This window comes from Thermobia domestica, chromosome 2 (genome assembly GCF_964235325.1).
Source record: "Thermobia domestica chromosome 2, izTheDome1.hap1.1, whole genome shotgun sequence".
In the NCBI taxonomy this organism is placed as follows: Eukaryota; Metazoa; Arthropoda; class Insecta; order Zygentoma; family Lepismatidae; genus Thermobia; species Thermobia domestica.
The window spans coordinates 153987964-154005510 of NC_137455.1; the positions used below are offsets into that span (position 1 = coordinate 153987964).

At 35.6% G+C, this 17547-nt stretch overlaps 1 protein-coding gene across 2 annotated transcripts in view; it reads left to right on the forward strand.

Annotated features, from left to right (window-relative positions):
• LOC145676611 (uncharacterized) overlaps positions 1-17547 on the forward strand; it is a 146259-nt gene that overhangs the window by 63353 nt on the left and 65359 nt on the right. For both annotated transcript variants that reach the window (XM_081747448.1, XM_081747454.1), the window contains exons 5-6: positions 716-1008; positions 11549-11627. In XM_081747448.1, the coding sequence (XP_081603574.1) occupies positions 716-1008; positions 11549-11627 (372 nt within the window). The remainder of the gene's footprint in view (positions 1-715; positions 1009-11548; positions 11628-17547) is intronic.

The following is a 17547-nucleotide window of genomic DNA, read 5'->3' on the forward strand; positions in this document are numbered from 1 at the left end:
ATCAGCCAGCTTGTGACACTCATTCCTTTGGGGTGATGTGTGGACGGTACATCGGCTTCCCATCTTGTTAATGTTGGCTTTCTAGACCGGAGATACGATTCCTAGCTATTGTTAATATTTACAATTTTGAAAATCTCAGTAACAAGTGAACGTTTACACCTCTATTTCGTTAATTCACTAATTCGTGTTTTAAGTCTTTGTAAGCGAATTAGTACAATCAAATGATCGTAAATGTAACATTTGCAATAATAATTAAACGTGTAGTTTAGTACAGATGCAATGGAATTAATATTTATGATTGGAACAATAGGTGTGACAATATATACGTAGAATGATATGTTCTTACTAATTCCTTAATGTGTTGTCATGATTTCCATATGTATACCCAACATCGTAGTAAGTAGTTAAATGTTATTCTACTAAGGGATTGGAATTTGGAATGAGATTCAAGTTGAGTAGCTATACTATCAATCTTTTTTCTGAAGTTCACTAATATGATATTATTGTCTGATATTGTGACTGCAGTATTATCTTCATATAAAAGTATTTTCCCTCATGTTGTATTGTGAAGATTGTATTATTGTAGGTGTCAAATTATTTAAATCCAAATTGGAAATATGTGTTTTTACTTAATATTAATTTCGAAAACTTAATGTTTTACATTTAAATAAAGTGTTAATCTTTCTATTATTTATTTTTCTTTTCTATATTGTAGCAAAGTCAACCATCACTAGATTCTTTAAACTTGTCTAGGTCATCGAAAAGGGTATGCAGAAATCACTCAACAGTCAGTAAAATCAATTTATTTAAGAATTTTTTAAAAGGAAGATATCGAAAATCGAATTTTACATCTACTCAACGGAATAAACTAAACAGTATTCTTGAAGAAAATGGACACTGTCAAAATAAAACGAATGAAAAATTTATTGAAAAATTACAATCAGAAAATATTAAACTCTCTAAAGAAATTCAAGGATACAAAAGAAAACTTGAACAGTTTGAAAGAAGGTAAAGTATAATACTTTTGATGGTTTTAGTATATTTTTATCATAATTTTCTTAAATTACATTCATGATTATGATAAAATTTAAACTATTAATAAAAATGAAAGCCGCTACTAAGCATAACTTAAATGTTTATGAACGTAAACACTAAACTGTAAATACTGTATTTATAGTTACTAAACTTTCCAATATTTAATTTGAGCTTCTAAATTTTAATGTGTTATTAAATTGGATGTTCTACCAAAATACAACACAACAGAACATAATATTAAACATAATATATCATAAGCTCTTTTGTTAAAGATTTAGTCAAATGGGGCTCATCATTAACACTGATATTCTTCCACCAGGTCTCTTACCGCAAAATTAGAAGTTTACATTCACTACGATTTTCAGCTAATCTCTTCGTTTTGATCCGTTTTAATATTCTTCACCAATTTCAGCCCCTTCGCCTCTCCCTCTTTTTTATCCACCGGACCTCTCATCACGCTCCTCAGAATACAGTTTTTTTTTAATGCTCCCAAGTAGCTCTTACTTTCTAAAATTAAACTAATATTATTTTCTCCTCTAGATCACTACTTACTAGCAGGCTTAGTATTGAACTAAGGGAGAAGCTGGTCAAGTGTTATATATGGAATATTGGGCTGAATTTTTCGGACACTTGCATATTACGAAATTTAGAGAAGAAATATTTTGAGAGCTTCGAAATGTTGTGTTGGAGGAAGATGGAAAAGATAAAATGGACGGAGACTGTAGCAAGCGAAGATGTTTTACTTGTAAAAAGGGTACGGGACAAGAGGACACTTTTTACCAACATCTTTCGTAGGACATATCTTCAGAAGAAATTGTCTTCTTCATAACGCCATAGAGGAAAACATGGAATGAAAGATTAGTGACGTCAACCGGCTCGGCTCGATTCAACTGAGCCAACAGCTGGAGCAGGCTCGATTGGAATGAGCCATTGGCTCGGTTCGGCTTGGCTCAGATGAGCCATCGGCTCGAGCCTGATCTGTTGAGATGAACCATCAGCACAGTTCCATTCGGCTTAGATGAACCATCCTCTCGAGCCGGCTCGATTGAGGTGCACTATCGGCTCGGTAGACGTGATATATGAGAGGTCTTTCTAAGCACGGCTCTATGGTGAACAAGCCGTGAGCCGATCCATTTAAACCAATTGTATCATTAGAGTCGGCACGTTTCATTTAACACATTCAAATGGATCGAGTTTGCTCGCTAGAGGTTAGATTGGATGTCGCTTTTATGAAAGTGACTGTATGTCTGCCTTAGTCTGCTTTTATGAAAGTGACTGTATGAATACACTAAGTACTTCATGTATTTAGTGATTAATAAAAATGTAAGAATATTATAGTATTGGTTTTCCTCTCGTCTTTGGCTGCTTCCGTCCTTCTTTTGCCAGCCTGTATCCTTTTTATATTTTCCGTCTTTATCATACTTAAATTATATTTTTAATAATTACGAAGTTTTTTTGTTTCTTAGGCAAGGTTGTTTTCTTAAAAAAAACATTTTAATAGTTTTTTTTCTTAGCACATTTTAGTTTTTTTTTTTTTTTTTTTTTTTGCGCAAAATCTGTTTCCCAACACATTAGCCTCTCCTTAAAGAAATCCTTGGTTCGGCTGTGAAGAGGGTTGTTACGAAACAAACGAAACAAAGTTCTTGTGAAGTCAGGTGTAAATTTCCAACTCGATAAATTTCTTGTACCTAGGTATAGCTATCTTCAAGAATTAATGAATTTAAGCAGTGTTTAGTAGTTTTTCATTGGTTCAGATGAGTAGAGCCATGGTTTGCTTGCCCCTCCTTTGATTATGACCCGAGTACTCTAAAAGCAATATATTTTTTATTGTACTTAACACACAAAGGCAATTACAAAGTACAAATGGTTATATATAATCATCAAAGAATGTACTATACAATACCAAACATACGTAAACTTAGTATTTAAACATGAAATTACAATACGTATACCCTTTTTTTTCTTCTTCAAGTTATAACTTATAACATACCAAAAACAAATCTACAATTTATCAATTAACATCTCAGAACACTTTCGCTTGAAAGTCTTAAATTTATACTGAAATATATCTAAACCCATAGTCCCAATTCTATTACCCTCTTCACATAATTTATACAGTGGAGAATTTCTATTAGTATTTATTCTATTATGAGGCATGTAAAAAGTGTGTCTTCGTCTTAGATTTTGTCGAGGACAATAAAAAGGTAATCTGCCTAATAAAAACATATTATCTTCCCTATTATCAATCAATTTTCCTACAGTATATTCAAGCAAAATTTGTTTTATATTGAGTGTATAAGTCATTACATAACTTTTAGAAATATTTAGTTGGAATTTGTTCTCCATACACCAGTCATTTAGTTTATTTATATACAACTGTAATGTATTACAATCCCTCTCTGTTTGGATTTCATTATATAATTTTGTGTCCTCTGCAAATATGAGACATGATGTATGTTTAAAAGCTTCTGGTAGATCATTAATCATTATCAGAAAAAGTAAAGGACCTAAATTTGATCCTTGAGGTACCCCTGATTATACCGAATATTGCTTAGATTTGATATTATTAAGGATAACACATTACATTCTTTCAGTTAAATATGAATAAAACAATTTAATTAAATCCCTCGATATATCAAACGTTCTCAGCTTTCTAAAAAGTACACCATAGTCAACCAAATCAAAAGCTCATTTAAAGTCTGTATATATCACATCTACTTGTGTCCCCCTATTAAAAGTGTCATTAATTACTTAATCAATAAATTTGAAGTAGTTGATCCATTACACCTAAAACCATATTGAGAGTTAGACAAATATGTAGAAGCATTGAATAGATGTTTATAAATAACTGCTTCAAATATTTTAGCAGCAGAGAGTATCAGATTAATTGGTTTATGATCTTCTATCAATCTTACTTGATTAACTTTAGGAACTGAGCATACCGCTGAAATTTTAAATTTTGCTGGAAATTTACCTTGATACAAAGACAAATTGAACAAATAAGCCAATGGTTTGATTAGGAATTCTTTACAACATTTAAAAATATAAGATGGTATAGTATAATGACCAAATAATCTTTTACTTTTTATTTCATTTATTGTTTCTTCAACTTCAGATCTATATATCTTACATAAAACCATTATATGTACAGATGAAAGTGTTTAAATTGAATATATTTCACATAAATCTATATTAGGTCGTTCTGAACTATAAACGGATTCAACATGTGTAGCAAAGGCTTCACATTTTAATTTATTACACATAATTTTATTGTTGTTGTACTCAAGAAACGAATGTTTCTTAGTTAAATATTTGGACACCTTCTACTATTTACATATTTCCAGAATACTTTACGCTCTCTAGTGATGTTCTCTTCTATTTTCTAATTATAATATTTATAAGCCAGTTCAATACTAGACTTAATTTGTTTCCTAATATCAATAAAACGTATATAATCAGAGTAGCGTTTAAATTTGCTAAATGTACGTCTAAGACGATCTTTCTTCTTTAAGTTTTAATTAGATATATCAACAGTAAACCAAGGCGGGTATAAATGTTTGCTCTTGGACTTTTCCTAATGAAGCAGACAGGGGCAGATTCAGGACCAACTTCTGGGGGGGGGGGGTTTGTCATACTGCTACTTTTAAGGGCTCAAAACTTTGGGATGGGTTTTATTTATATATATATTTTCTACAATAAGAAAGTTTCCTCTTCTGGGGGGGCGATCGCCCCGATCGCCCCCTTCCTGGATCCGCCCCTGGAAGCAGATGTGCTGATTGTAAAACAAGCTATTGAAAGTTCGCAGGTGTGTTTTATAGCAGTTATTGGTAAAGACGCTGACCTTCTAGTCCTGTTAATGCACTATTTCGATAACAAACTCAATGATGTCTTCCTATGTCCTGAATCAAAGAAGAGTTCCAAAAGTGTGATGGTCTACGACATTAGGGCAATGAAACAAACACTGAGTAGTGCCGTGCGTTCACACATACTCTTCGCTCATGCATTGCTGGGATGTGACACTACATCCAAACCATATGAGTAGGGAAACGGCATTCCTTTCTACTCTTGTGGAAGAACGAGTGTTTCTGAGAACAGGCCGCAACAGAAGAACAAAGAACAAATCAAGACATATGGTAATAAAGCTATGGTTTGTCTATAGGAGGTCAAATTGGTAGAACTCTCAATGATATCCGTTAACACAAGTTTATCTCCAAAACAGTTAAATCGACAGCTCAAGTGACGCCTGAAGTACTGCCACCTACTGAAGATGCTTGCTGCTATCACTCTTTACGTGTATACCTTCAGGCCTTGCTTTCCAATGACCTCGATCCGCTCCAATGGAGTTGGGAACTCCGTGATGGGCATCTGTTGTCACCCATGAAGATGACCCAACTTCAGCACCTGAGCAGTTGTTGAAGTTCATAAAATGTGACTGCTCTACAACTCTGTGTTCTAGCATGCAATGCAACTGCAAGAAACATGGCCTTGACTGCTCAAGTGCCTGCAACTCTTAACAGCTGCTTTTCTCTCCTTTATTTCTCTATTTCTAACTACTTTTTCTTCTCCCTGTCTTATGATCAATGCAGCAAAAGACGTCATAGTCATAGTAATGTTGTGTGATAATGTTGTTAGAAAGTAATCAGGAACGAGTCTGTATTAATACCCGCACTATGAAAGAACTATGGAAAGGTAAGAGGTATTGCCACGAATGGAATTTTAAAACATAACAATTTCGCTGATAATAGAAATCAAATATAATTAAATTTTCTATTGTTAATTACCTTTATGTAAATATTCTGTATACATTTTAATCTGTAGCTTTTAGATCTGACGATTGTAATGCTTTGGATGTCCTCTGAAGTTTCTGCAATAAAGACGATATGGATATGGATATTATTTATTGTATTACTTTACGTTAATTTGAAGCTGATATTCCGACATGTTTATTATTTTACATTAACCGTGATCGGACTTGGATTAATTTGTGTATTTTAAAGTGTGTAATTTTTTCAATATGTAGTACAGATTTCTTTTTATAACTTCTCTTTTGGCTTTGTCATAACGCATAGTAAAGAAAAAAGTGCGCTCACGCCGCTTGTTTAATACGTTGCAGATTAGGGTGGAGCGTTTTGCACTTTTGTTGGAAATTCGATGACGGCTAGTGCGGAAAAGGTGCCATTAGTGGCACCGACCTTACTGATTTTTTTTTTTTTGAATTTTTTAGACAACCCCTTACCATGCTCCAACGGACTTAAAGTTTTTTAAGTGTTTGGTTAGGCAACACGCACAACCCCAATGACAGAAAAGCTACTTGTGGTCGTGTTTAGAGTTACCTGATGGCTATAATACAATTATTTTATTAAAAGAAACTTGTAGCAATGCACGTAAATAATTTTTTAAAATGTTTATGAGTCAAAGTACAGCCATATTAGCTCAGTTGTTGGAATTAATGTCCAGATTTTGTTTGGAATGCCACGTTAACGATGATTATAGGTATAGCTCTTGATATAACACTTTTTGTTTTTGGCAACTCTTCGCTTGTTATGTACACCGACAGCAAATGCCATCTAGCGGCAGGCTTCATAACTTCGTGGTTGCCTACCTTGGCCACGCTCTTCGAGCGTCATAGCAACTTCCGGCTCCGTCCAGAAGATTCGCGCACCTCCCGCTCGCCTCGTTGGTTCCAGAACCTACGCCGACGTTTCTAGAATATTCTCGCTCGAAGTTCGGCGGTGGTATAAATATTGCGTACTTCGGCCAACCAATCCAACAGGCCAGTTTATTGCAGCTTAAGCTTTAACGGTTTTAGTTCGCTATTGTTTCTGTTAAGACAGAGAGTTTGTGCATTGTACCTAAATTTACAGTCTTCTTAGTGCGATACGATTCAGAGACATTTTGTATACCAGTACTTTAGTTTCCATGTTCGGAAGCAATAGAAAGCAAGATGAAGAAAAAGCCTCATAGCAGACCAACGTGGGAAAGTGTGAAGCGAGGCTTATTTGGCACTCCAAGTGAAATGAGTGAAGTGCAGTTACCCACGTACGCTGACGTTATGCGGCTTTATCATTGGTTTCGAAGTGGTTTAAGTGGTGACGAAAGTGTAACTAAATTACCAGTGACTGACATTTCTAAACTAGTTGGACAAAGAGTTGTACATATTTGGCGTAAAGCAAGCATTCCTGTCAGTAGCGTCTTCTCTGGGTGTGCAAGTCATGTGTTAACGCCCAACGAAAAATCAAGAAAAGAGTATTTTAATTTAATTAAACTGATCGTCAGAACTAGGGATTTTTTTTTTAAAATTATAAACGAGGAAGAATCAACTGTCGATATGCAGAAGAACTGAGAAGTGATGTGCCATCCCCGTCATGATTTGAGGAGGCTCCTCTGCGAGTAAGTCGTTGGCAGCACTTTGGCTGAATTTTCACTGCTTTAGAAGACTCATTCTGCGCATGTGCTTCGTGTTTCTTACCTCATGCTTTTGTGTGATCCAAGGCGTTGGTTAGGAAACCAACGTCTTGAGTTTTCTGCTTGTCTCAAGCGTTGCTAAGTCTAGATTTATCAGTGGATGTACAGATATTTTATAGCAATACGGATTTCTTTTTTTTTTTGAGGGGGGGGGGTATGATCTACGCACTTTTTTTATTGTTAAACATATCGTTCAATCCATAAGTTAAGGATGCAATTGACTTCTTGCTAAAATACATGTAAGGATACGGTGAAAAGAAATATAATCATTTTTCTCTTGATCCAATAAAGTTGCGTTCGCATGATCAGTTGTATAAATTAAACAAAAAGCTGGGCGTTAAGCTACAAAACGGTTTTCCATTTTTCTTTCCCCAATTTTAATTAACTTTGTCGTTAGTGGGTGATCCTCAAGACTTACGGTTTTGGGTACTCTATTACTGTTTCTAACACAGTAACCCAGAGGTTTCTAAGGAAAAAAAGACGACCCGAGCTGGAATTCAAGTACTAATTGTAAGTGAAAATTGATTGTTTTTTATTTTCAGTTTCATATTTTGAGGTTATGGACTATCCTAACTATATATAACTCTGCATGAACTAACATAAATTAAAGGGGTACTTACGGTTGACGTGAAAAGTTGAAATTCGGCATGATTATAAGTTTCCGGGACTAACTTGCAGGAAAATTGCCAAAAGTGAATATTTTTTAATTTTTAGGCGTCTAAAGGAAGAATGAAGAAATTCCCCATGTTATTTAATAAGCCCTTTTTTGGACTTACAATCTCATATTTTAGGTACTTGGAATTGAAATAAAAACTTCAAAATTTACTTATATAATGATTATAATTAAATTATTCCTTACGTAATAACATCCTCCTTGATTCATCTTTATAATTTCCAGACTAAATTGTTAGAAGTAAATTGCTATTTATAGGTTGGTGTAACTAGGAAATTATGGAAGGACGGTCATGGTTAGTTACTTTCGAAAATTACGAGAACTTCCAGGCACAACTATATTCAAGAAATCGGTGGGTGGGGAAAGTATAGTCACTATTAAATACTCGTATGTTGAATGCAAATACTACTAAAATAGTTATGCGTAAATTGAGGTAAATTAATCACAACATTTTCGATCAGTAAAAGAAATGTGGGTGGGTTCATCTTTGCTTCTGGGGAGAGGTGTTCCCCTTCTAATTTCGCCCATGGTGGGAGGGTTAATATATTTTTTCTTTCATGCCAACGCCCTAACATCCACATCAGGAGACGCCACTGATTCCTGTGTTTTCAGAAAAGAGAGTTTTTGACATGCTGAAAACATTTTATAATAAGTGTCGCACCAAGGAAAAACGTTTCAGTCGACAAGGACAAGAAGCAACCCTTCGTGCAGGTTTTGTTGCACACGCGAAAAAGTCTCTTTTTGGTATTGCGTCTTGCAAATGTAAAACCGCCGAAGATTGCAACTGTGAGAGGACACTCAAGATTCCAAAACGATAATTCAAGTTTCTTTTGGACCAGAAAACATCACGGAAAATGAGCATTGGTAACATTGACGTCCGAACGAGCAAATCTCTGTCAAAGATGTTTTCCCGTAAAGTGAGCAGATTTAAGGGGCAGACAACCAAGAAAGACGTTGGAAGTGTTGAAGCAAGTCCATCAACTAGTGGGATTAGGCATAGGCACAGGTCAAAGATATTGGCGTCGTCAGGGGAATCCAGCGAAGCTGTTGAATCGGGAAACACGTCCGGATCTGACTTCGAGGCGCGACCAAGAAGGAAACAGCCTAAAGCGCATCTGTCTTCAAAATACAGCGGAGGCAGCGTTTAGAACTGGAGCTTCAGACAGACAGATTACTTTGATCGCTTCTGCCGTACTTCAGGACGCGAGACTCATAACGCCAGAGGACAAAAGTCTTGTTGTTGACAGATCTAAGGTACGAAGAGGAAAAGATAAACTGGGTGAGAAGATGCAGAAAGAAAAGGCTCACCTATGCCGGGCGATTACAAGTATCTACTTCGACGGAAAAAAGGATGCAACTCTTGTGCAAGTAAAAATTAACGGTGAACTACGAAGACGAGAGGTTACAGAAAAGCAGACCACAGTTCTATCGGAGCCCGGTTCAGAATACTTGGGTCATGCCACACCTAAGTCAGGCACTGGCAAGGATATTGCCGACTCTATATTGGAGCTTTTAGAGAAGAACCAGTACGACGTGTCAAGTCTTGAGACAGTCGGAAGCGATGGTGAATCCACGAACACAGGATGGAATAAAGGCGTGATAAGTCAGATACAAAGATCCCTAGGAAAGGAACTGCAGCATCTCAATTGCCTTCTTCATACCAACGAGTTGCCATTTCGACACCTGGTTACCGAATTGGATAGTGGGACGACCGGACCCAACGCTTTTTCCGGCCCCATCGGAAAGAAATTAAAGTATTGTGAACGTTCACCGATCGTCTCCTTTACACCCATTCCCGTTGAATGGGTGTCTGAAATGAAAAAAACAGATGGTTTAAGCAGCGACCAGAATTATCTCTGAAATTTGTAAGGCTGTTGCTACAGGAATGTGTACTGCCGATCAAACAAACAGAAAACCAGGACCATTATCACATTCACGATGGCTTACATTGGCCTGTAGGATGTTTCGCCACTACATCAGTACTGATAAACCTAGTTCAAGTTTGTGTCTACTTTGTCAGTACATTGTTAAAGTATACGCTCCCGTCTGGTTTTCAATACGGCGAAATCCTTCGTGCGAAATGGGCGCCATGCATCTGTTTAGCATAGTTAAGCTATCACGTTTTCTGCTAGAAAATCTACAACACATAGTTCATTCTGTTCTACAAACAAACGGATACTACGCTCATCATGAAAACCTCCTGATAGCGATGACAGCAGATGAAAATCCGCATATTCGAACGTTAGGCTGGAGAAGGATAAAAAAAAGTGCCGCAGCCAGAAGACTCCGAGATCAAGCCGCCCACGTGACTTCATTGTTCCGAAATTAAACTTTACAGCTAAAAATTACTACGACATGATTAATTGGCCTAAATGTCTAACAGAGCCGCCAATCACACGAAACATAACGGATCAGCAGCTTGAAGAAAACATCCGAACTTCAGCTACTCTAACAACAACATTCCCTTGCCATAGTCAAGCTGTGGAACGCAGTGAAGCTGGTGTCTGAGACAGCGTCGAAAAAGTGCGGCCAGAACGCAAGAGATATTTACGTTGGAGCCAAACTGAAGTCTAGAACAAGACTGCCTCGCTTCGAGACCAAGAACTACGTGACCTAAGGTCAAATGTCAACGTATGCCTACTGGGTGGATGGGTGGGCGGATCTCGATGTGCAACCACCTCCCCGTGGTGAGTTCTGGGTTATTTTGCGCACAGAGCAAAATAAGCAAGAGTTGCACAAAGAAAATCGTGTTATATCAAGGGTAATGCCTATAATCATCGTTAACGTAGCATTCCAAACAAAATCTGGACATTAATTCCAACTACTGAGCTAATATGGCTGTACTTTGACTCATAAACATTTTAAAATTATTTACTGGCATTGCTACAAGTTTCTTTTAATAAAATAATTGTATTATAGCCATCAGGTAACTCTAAACACGACCACAAGTAGCTTTTCTGTCATTGGGGTTGTGCGTGTTGCGTAACCAAACACTTAAAAAACTTTAAGTCCGTTGGGGCAGGGTAAGGGGTTGTCCAAAAAATTAAAAAAAAAAAAAATCAGTAAGATCGGTGCCACTAATGGCACCTTTTCCGCACTAGCCGTCATCGAATTTCCAACAAAAGTGCAAAACGCTTCACCCTACTGCAGATAGAGCAAATTTTGTTTCATGAATGTGACAAACCATCTACTAGAAACTGCTAGTGTAACACTTATGCCACGTTACCGTAGACCCTTGAATTAAAAGGATTGCTCACATTTTCTACTACTACTGCTCGCCATGCCTTTGTATATTGACCATAGAAAGGAAAACTAATTCCTGTGAACTTGCTCTTAAAATAACAAAATAATCAGTTTTGTGTAAATTTATTTCAGATACAATTTATATAAGAGATTAAGTCCTCGTGAAGAACAAGAGAGAGCTGCTTCACTAAGGGATGATTCTCATGGACAGGTACAGTAAATACTACTTTACATAAAATTTCAAAAAGTTATCTTGTCTCTTGTATATCTTCTGCTTTGCTAAAATAGTTAAAATAACCTTTATTATTTTTCTTACTTCCATGGTGCTATCATAAATTTATATGTTAAGTTAAGTAATTACTAATTAATACAATGAATGCATATCTACTAATAGTAAATAAAAATCCTTATACGTTAAAACATACGAATGATTCCAACTATAGAATGATTACCTTAGTTTGTAACCAATTCGTATAATTACTACAAGGGAAGGCTAAAATGGTTTTACCCTCATCATGATAGAAATTAACTAAGGATCTGCAATTTGGTCCACAGACGCTTTCTTTTCTACGTACTCCCTCATATTGACCCTCATTTTTCACATCTACGGATCTAGTGGCTAGCGTGTTTACCTTTACTGCACGTGATCGCGGGTTTGATTCTCGGTGGGAGAGCACAAAAATTTAATTTCATAATCATTCACGTCAATTAATCATCCGTCTCCTTTAGCCTAAAGGGGATAACCGTGGGATATTAAACTATAAAAATTCAAAATGTAAACAACTATGGATAAGTCTGTTGGTACCATCAGCATAAAAATCTGTGGAGTTGAAGGCAAAACAGGTTTTCACCACATCGTTGATCTCATTATCCTCAAACGCCTACCACAACTTTCTTCATATTTTGGAAGATGAAGTAATTAGACTGTCAGATTGGGTGAGTATCGTGGGTAGGAAAACATCTAGCTGCATTGGCATACAAAAGTAAGTACTTTAAAGCTTATTGTGCGATACATTGAGCAGTAACAGCAACATACCTTTTGGCAGCAAACCTCTTCTTTTTAATACGATAACTAGGGGACGGATTTTTGGTGCTCCACCAAATCGTAGAGTTTGATAGGGGGCTTGCTGAAACTGTGTTATCAAGTTAGCGCATGAGTTTCGGGGTTCCAAACTCAAAATTTATGCTCACTAAAAAAGAACCTTCTTCACCTAATCAAGAAATTCTCAACAAATAAGCATCAAATTTGAAGCTTTCATTCATTATCTTTACATATTATATCGATTTTTATCTCAGTTCTTTCTCGTTCCCCTCCAGTTTAACGTCGATTTATTGTGTTGCTACCTTATCTACAACAGTGCACTCAATTTTGTTTAAAATGTGTCACAATATAGTACAAAAGATATCGAAAAATAAGCTCAGAAACTCATGAGTTGGAGAAATGAAAACGTTCCCAGCCTCTTTCGCGACAGTATAAAAGCTTGCTGATACTATAAAATGATGCTACTTCGACCAAAGCATGTAAAATGATTAATTATTATCATTGGTACAGTAAAAGAACTTGAGTCAATATTAGAAAAAAAAATCCATAGTAAATGCACCAATGGGGAGCAGAGAACTTTATAGAGTAGAAAAACTGACGGAAGCTATCAATTCAAATTCTATTTTGTATTTTTTCTTGCCTATAAGTTATCCACACACATACATTCAAGTTAGAGGCAGATTGCATTTCCAAGTAGGAACAATGGAATATACTTCAAGCTACAAAGGACAGCCTGCTGGGATTAGCAAAACTCAGACTTAGCAGTTAGGCGAAAAATAAATAAATAAATAAAAACTCTTAAAACTGATAGATCCAACTAATGTGAAGAAACTGGAGTTTGCCTTGAAAACAACGTATGCTCGCTTGGTATCTGTGGAAATTAAATGGTCATTCTCGTAATATAGAGTACTCCTAACAAACCGAGAATGTCTGATATTTTTCAACATTGAGATGACGATTGTTGTAAAATTCAATTCTATTCTATTTCACTCTTTTACGCCTTGAAATGTTAACAAATCAAAGGTTAAATTGTGATATTCATTTATAGAGTTTGATCTTCAATTAAAGACATACTTTTCAATTGAGTATATATTTAAACGTATAGAATTTGGTACAAAACCATTAAAATTATGTTTGCGATGTAGTATAATTATCATTTAAGATAGTTTTGATTCCACCAAATTTCCACCAAAGACAATGTTTCTTTCTACGTTTCTACCCACCAATTTCAGTACTTTTTTCACCAAAAATCCTAACCCTAATGATAACATTCTGTTACTTTTGTGGAAGGTTCTTCTAATACGTTCCTGTGAGATGTTTTCCTTTTTGTAAATAATCAGTAAAGATGTTTCTTTTCTGGTTACTAACAATACTTAAATAGTATGACCTTAAGTAGATAAATGCTGCACTTTAGTCTTTTTGCAGATAGGGGCGAAGTACGTTTCTTAATTTCTTTGGTCTTAGTATCAAATATTCAACATCAATATCAGGCACGCACCCAGAATTTTACTAGATGAGATAACAAATTCTTGTATTTTGGTGCAGATGTAAAAAGTATATTATTTTAAAAAGTTACAAGGTTTTGGAACCGTTAATAAATGGCATTCTATTGGACCATCCTGTAGACTTGTGTGACCACATTTGATTTCTCTCATCCAGCGTTTCACTGTATTATAAGATAGCCATACGTCACCATACACAGCTTCCATCTTTCCAAATATTGTTTGTCCCGATCTTCCTTGAAATTAGGGAAACCTAATCGCAGCGTTATTCGATTTTTTTAACATGTTGCCTCCGCTTAGTTTTTGGCTTTAATGTCAATTCAACTTAATCTGTAAAGGCATAAATTAGCACACATATAAGTGCAGTATTAACCTACGTTGTATATTAACCTATCATTCTGTAAATTTTTACATTATAAGTACATCTATCATGGAGGGGGTAAAAACTTTCTGGTTTCCCCTCGTAATTAGTGTGATGAGGTGAATATCTGTTACAATAAATATAAATACTAAAAAAATCATTTTGATGTTTTAACATTTAATAACTTATTTTACTATTAAGTTGTGGTTTAAATTAGGCGTGAATATTATAGTCTCTTACCTTTCTTTTAGTAGAGGGCATAACCGTGAAACGTTAAAATAAAGATTTCATTTTATTTCATTCATAATACACATAAAGTTCATTCTCAGTCTAATCTCAGAACAAATCTACTTTTTCAAGGAATCAAATCTAGTGGTACACAGAAGTTTGCTAAAAGAAGGGGGGAGTTAAAAATCGGAAGTCCCCCTTGTGTACACCACTACTCCAATCTCATTATTTTTTTTAAAAAAAAAAAGTAAATTTTGACATATAGACCGAACATTTAATCGCACTAAAAGAAGAAAATTTTAATGAGAACTACAAATTAGAGCAACATTATAACAAAATTTTCCATTAGATCAGTGGCGTAGCACACTTTTGCAGCCCCCCCTTCCCGCAAAGTATAGAGAAGGGGTCCTAGTTGTAAAGCCGATAGTTATGGCGACAATAATAAAAATGCCTTTCGGCCAAACCTACAAGGGGAGGTAGATTGTAAAATTAGTACAGGGGAAAGATGTTATTGATTTGAGTGTAACTTATGTTATGCAACCCGTTTGACAACTAAGGAAAGACTGGTTTCCGAATGGAAAGGATAATTCTTGGGTAATTTTTCGAGGGATTTTCGCTCGTTATCCGGGCTTTTCATCAGGCCGGATTTCAAGTGATTTATAACAAATTTAGTGTGTAACACTGTGTTGCTCTTTCAACTATTATAAGAGATGACAAACGTTCCTGCATCATCGAACTGCGCATATGGTTCTTAATTAATTTTAGTTTTAAAAAAGATCGTTCTGCTGAAACCACTGTCACAGGAAGAGTTAAAAACAATTTCAACGCCACAGAGACCTCAGGGATACTGGAAATAATCACATGATTTTTAATAAGGACCAATTCCGCAAAATCTTTCACTGTTCCCACTTTTAAGTATTTGATATCACTTCGAAGTACACTACGGATCATAAGTAACTGATAAGAGAATTTTGAAGAAATATCATTCGGATAGCTCACTACAATTCTTTCTGCCTTTAAATGGAGTTTCTTATCACTACTGTTCACGAGAACACTGGGTTGCAAACACTCAAATTTTTCAGTGATGTTCATCATCCTTTCAAACTTGGTCTGTAATTGACTCAATACAGTATCCAAATAACCATATAAAATATTAATTCGGAAATATTCTTCTGAATTACTTAGTCTTTCATCCTCACATAATTCGTCAAAAAACATTTTTGCTCTACTTGGACGTTTACTTGTGAAACGACATTCGATTCCCCACATTTGTGCCATTTCTTCGGACTCTTTCTTCACTTTGTCAAAAGAATTCCATAATTCTTTAAGTGAAGTAAGTGCTTCACCCAACAATTTTGTTACAGCTTGTACATCTTCATTTGGTGACTGCATTTTTTTCGTTACGATGGTCGTCGTTTCTAAAACTGTTACACTACCACTTGAACTACAAACTCGTAGGATTCTATTTGTTTTCTTAAGGAAATTGCATAGTCGCGTTCCTCTGATTTGTTTGATGCCACAATTATGTTGCTTAAAGCCTTCAGAATTTCTCCATAACGAAAACGGACAGCTTATAACGCGTCGTAATCTGGATCCCACCTTGATGGACATAGTCTTTTAAGAGTCGTGGCTTTATTAGTAGTTTCTAGAAGTTGCCATCTTTTAATACTGGAACTAAAAAATACATAAAGTTTTTCAAGAACATTATAAAAGGATGTTATCTGTGGAATTTTAGCTGCGTCTCTCAGCACTAGATTCAAGTTGTGAGCAGCACAATGTACATAACTGGCTGAAGGCTCAAGTCTCTTGATGCGCTCTTGCACTCCCGAATACACTCCGCTCATCACTTTCGCCCCGTCGTAGCCCTGTTCCCTGCACCGTCTTATTGAAATTCCCTTTTCTTCAATGAATGGTAAAATTATACTTACTAATCCTTGTGCACTTCCGTCCAATACCCTCAAAAATCCCAAGAAACTTTCATGTATTATAATGAATTCTACGGAGCTGTCGTTTAATCCTTCTTTATTAGGACGTATCGAAAAATGAAGCTTAATTTATTTATTTATTTATTTATAATAGGTTTCAGATACAGCACTAGGCCATTTTACACTGAAACATTTTAACAACTATGTAACGTAACAATAGAATAACGATTTGAAATCAAGATGGTACAGTACAATGGCAACATTATAAAGATAGTTTATTTATAGATGATCTGAAGGTATGCTCATTTGAAATAACGTCTACAGTTTCTGGTCACTGATTATACGTGCTAACAATTCGGTTTAGAAGGGACCTTTGGACAATATTAACTCTCGCAGCTCGAGTGTAAAAGAGATCACTAAACCGTGTTGTTCTAGCGGCTACGTGAAAATTGATCTGACTTAATAATTGTTCACATGATATATGGCCATTTACAATTTTATGCAAAAATATTAGATCAGAAATTTTGTTTCTCACTAGGGGAGGTTTGATATTGAGGAATGTTAAAACGTCATTTTTTGGAAATGTTCGAAGGTGAGGTACTCGGTAGGATACAATGGTTACAAAGAAATTAATTACAGCATTTAATTTTTTCAGATGAGTAGGGCAGACTATAGATCAGATAGGAGAACGGTACTCAATAATGGGAGCAACGTATGACTTATAGAACAAGCTTAAGAAATTAGGATTTTTTATGTCAGTGAAGCGATAAAGGAATCCTAGTTTTCTCATAGCAGTACAAGATAATTGGTCGTGTTTTGAAATATCTTGAGTAGTATCCAAAGTCAAAGAAAAGAAACAAGCGTCCTGTATTTCTGCGATTATTTGTTTCTCTATTTGCGTTGACAACATTTGAATAATTTCATTTTGTATTTCGGAACTTAAGTATGTATTTTTGCTCTTTGTTTTATCATTTATTAATCGAGACAAAATGGGGTCGTATTTACTCAAAAGTTCAACTACCGCAAGAAAATTACCACTGTTAGGTTCATCCAGTTTTTCTCGATGTCCCCTA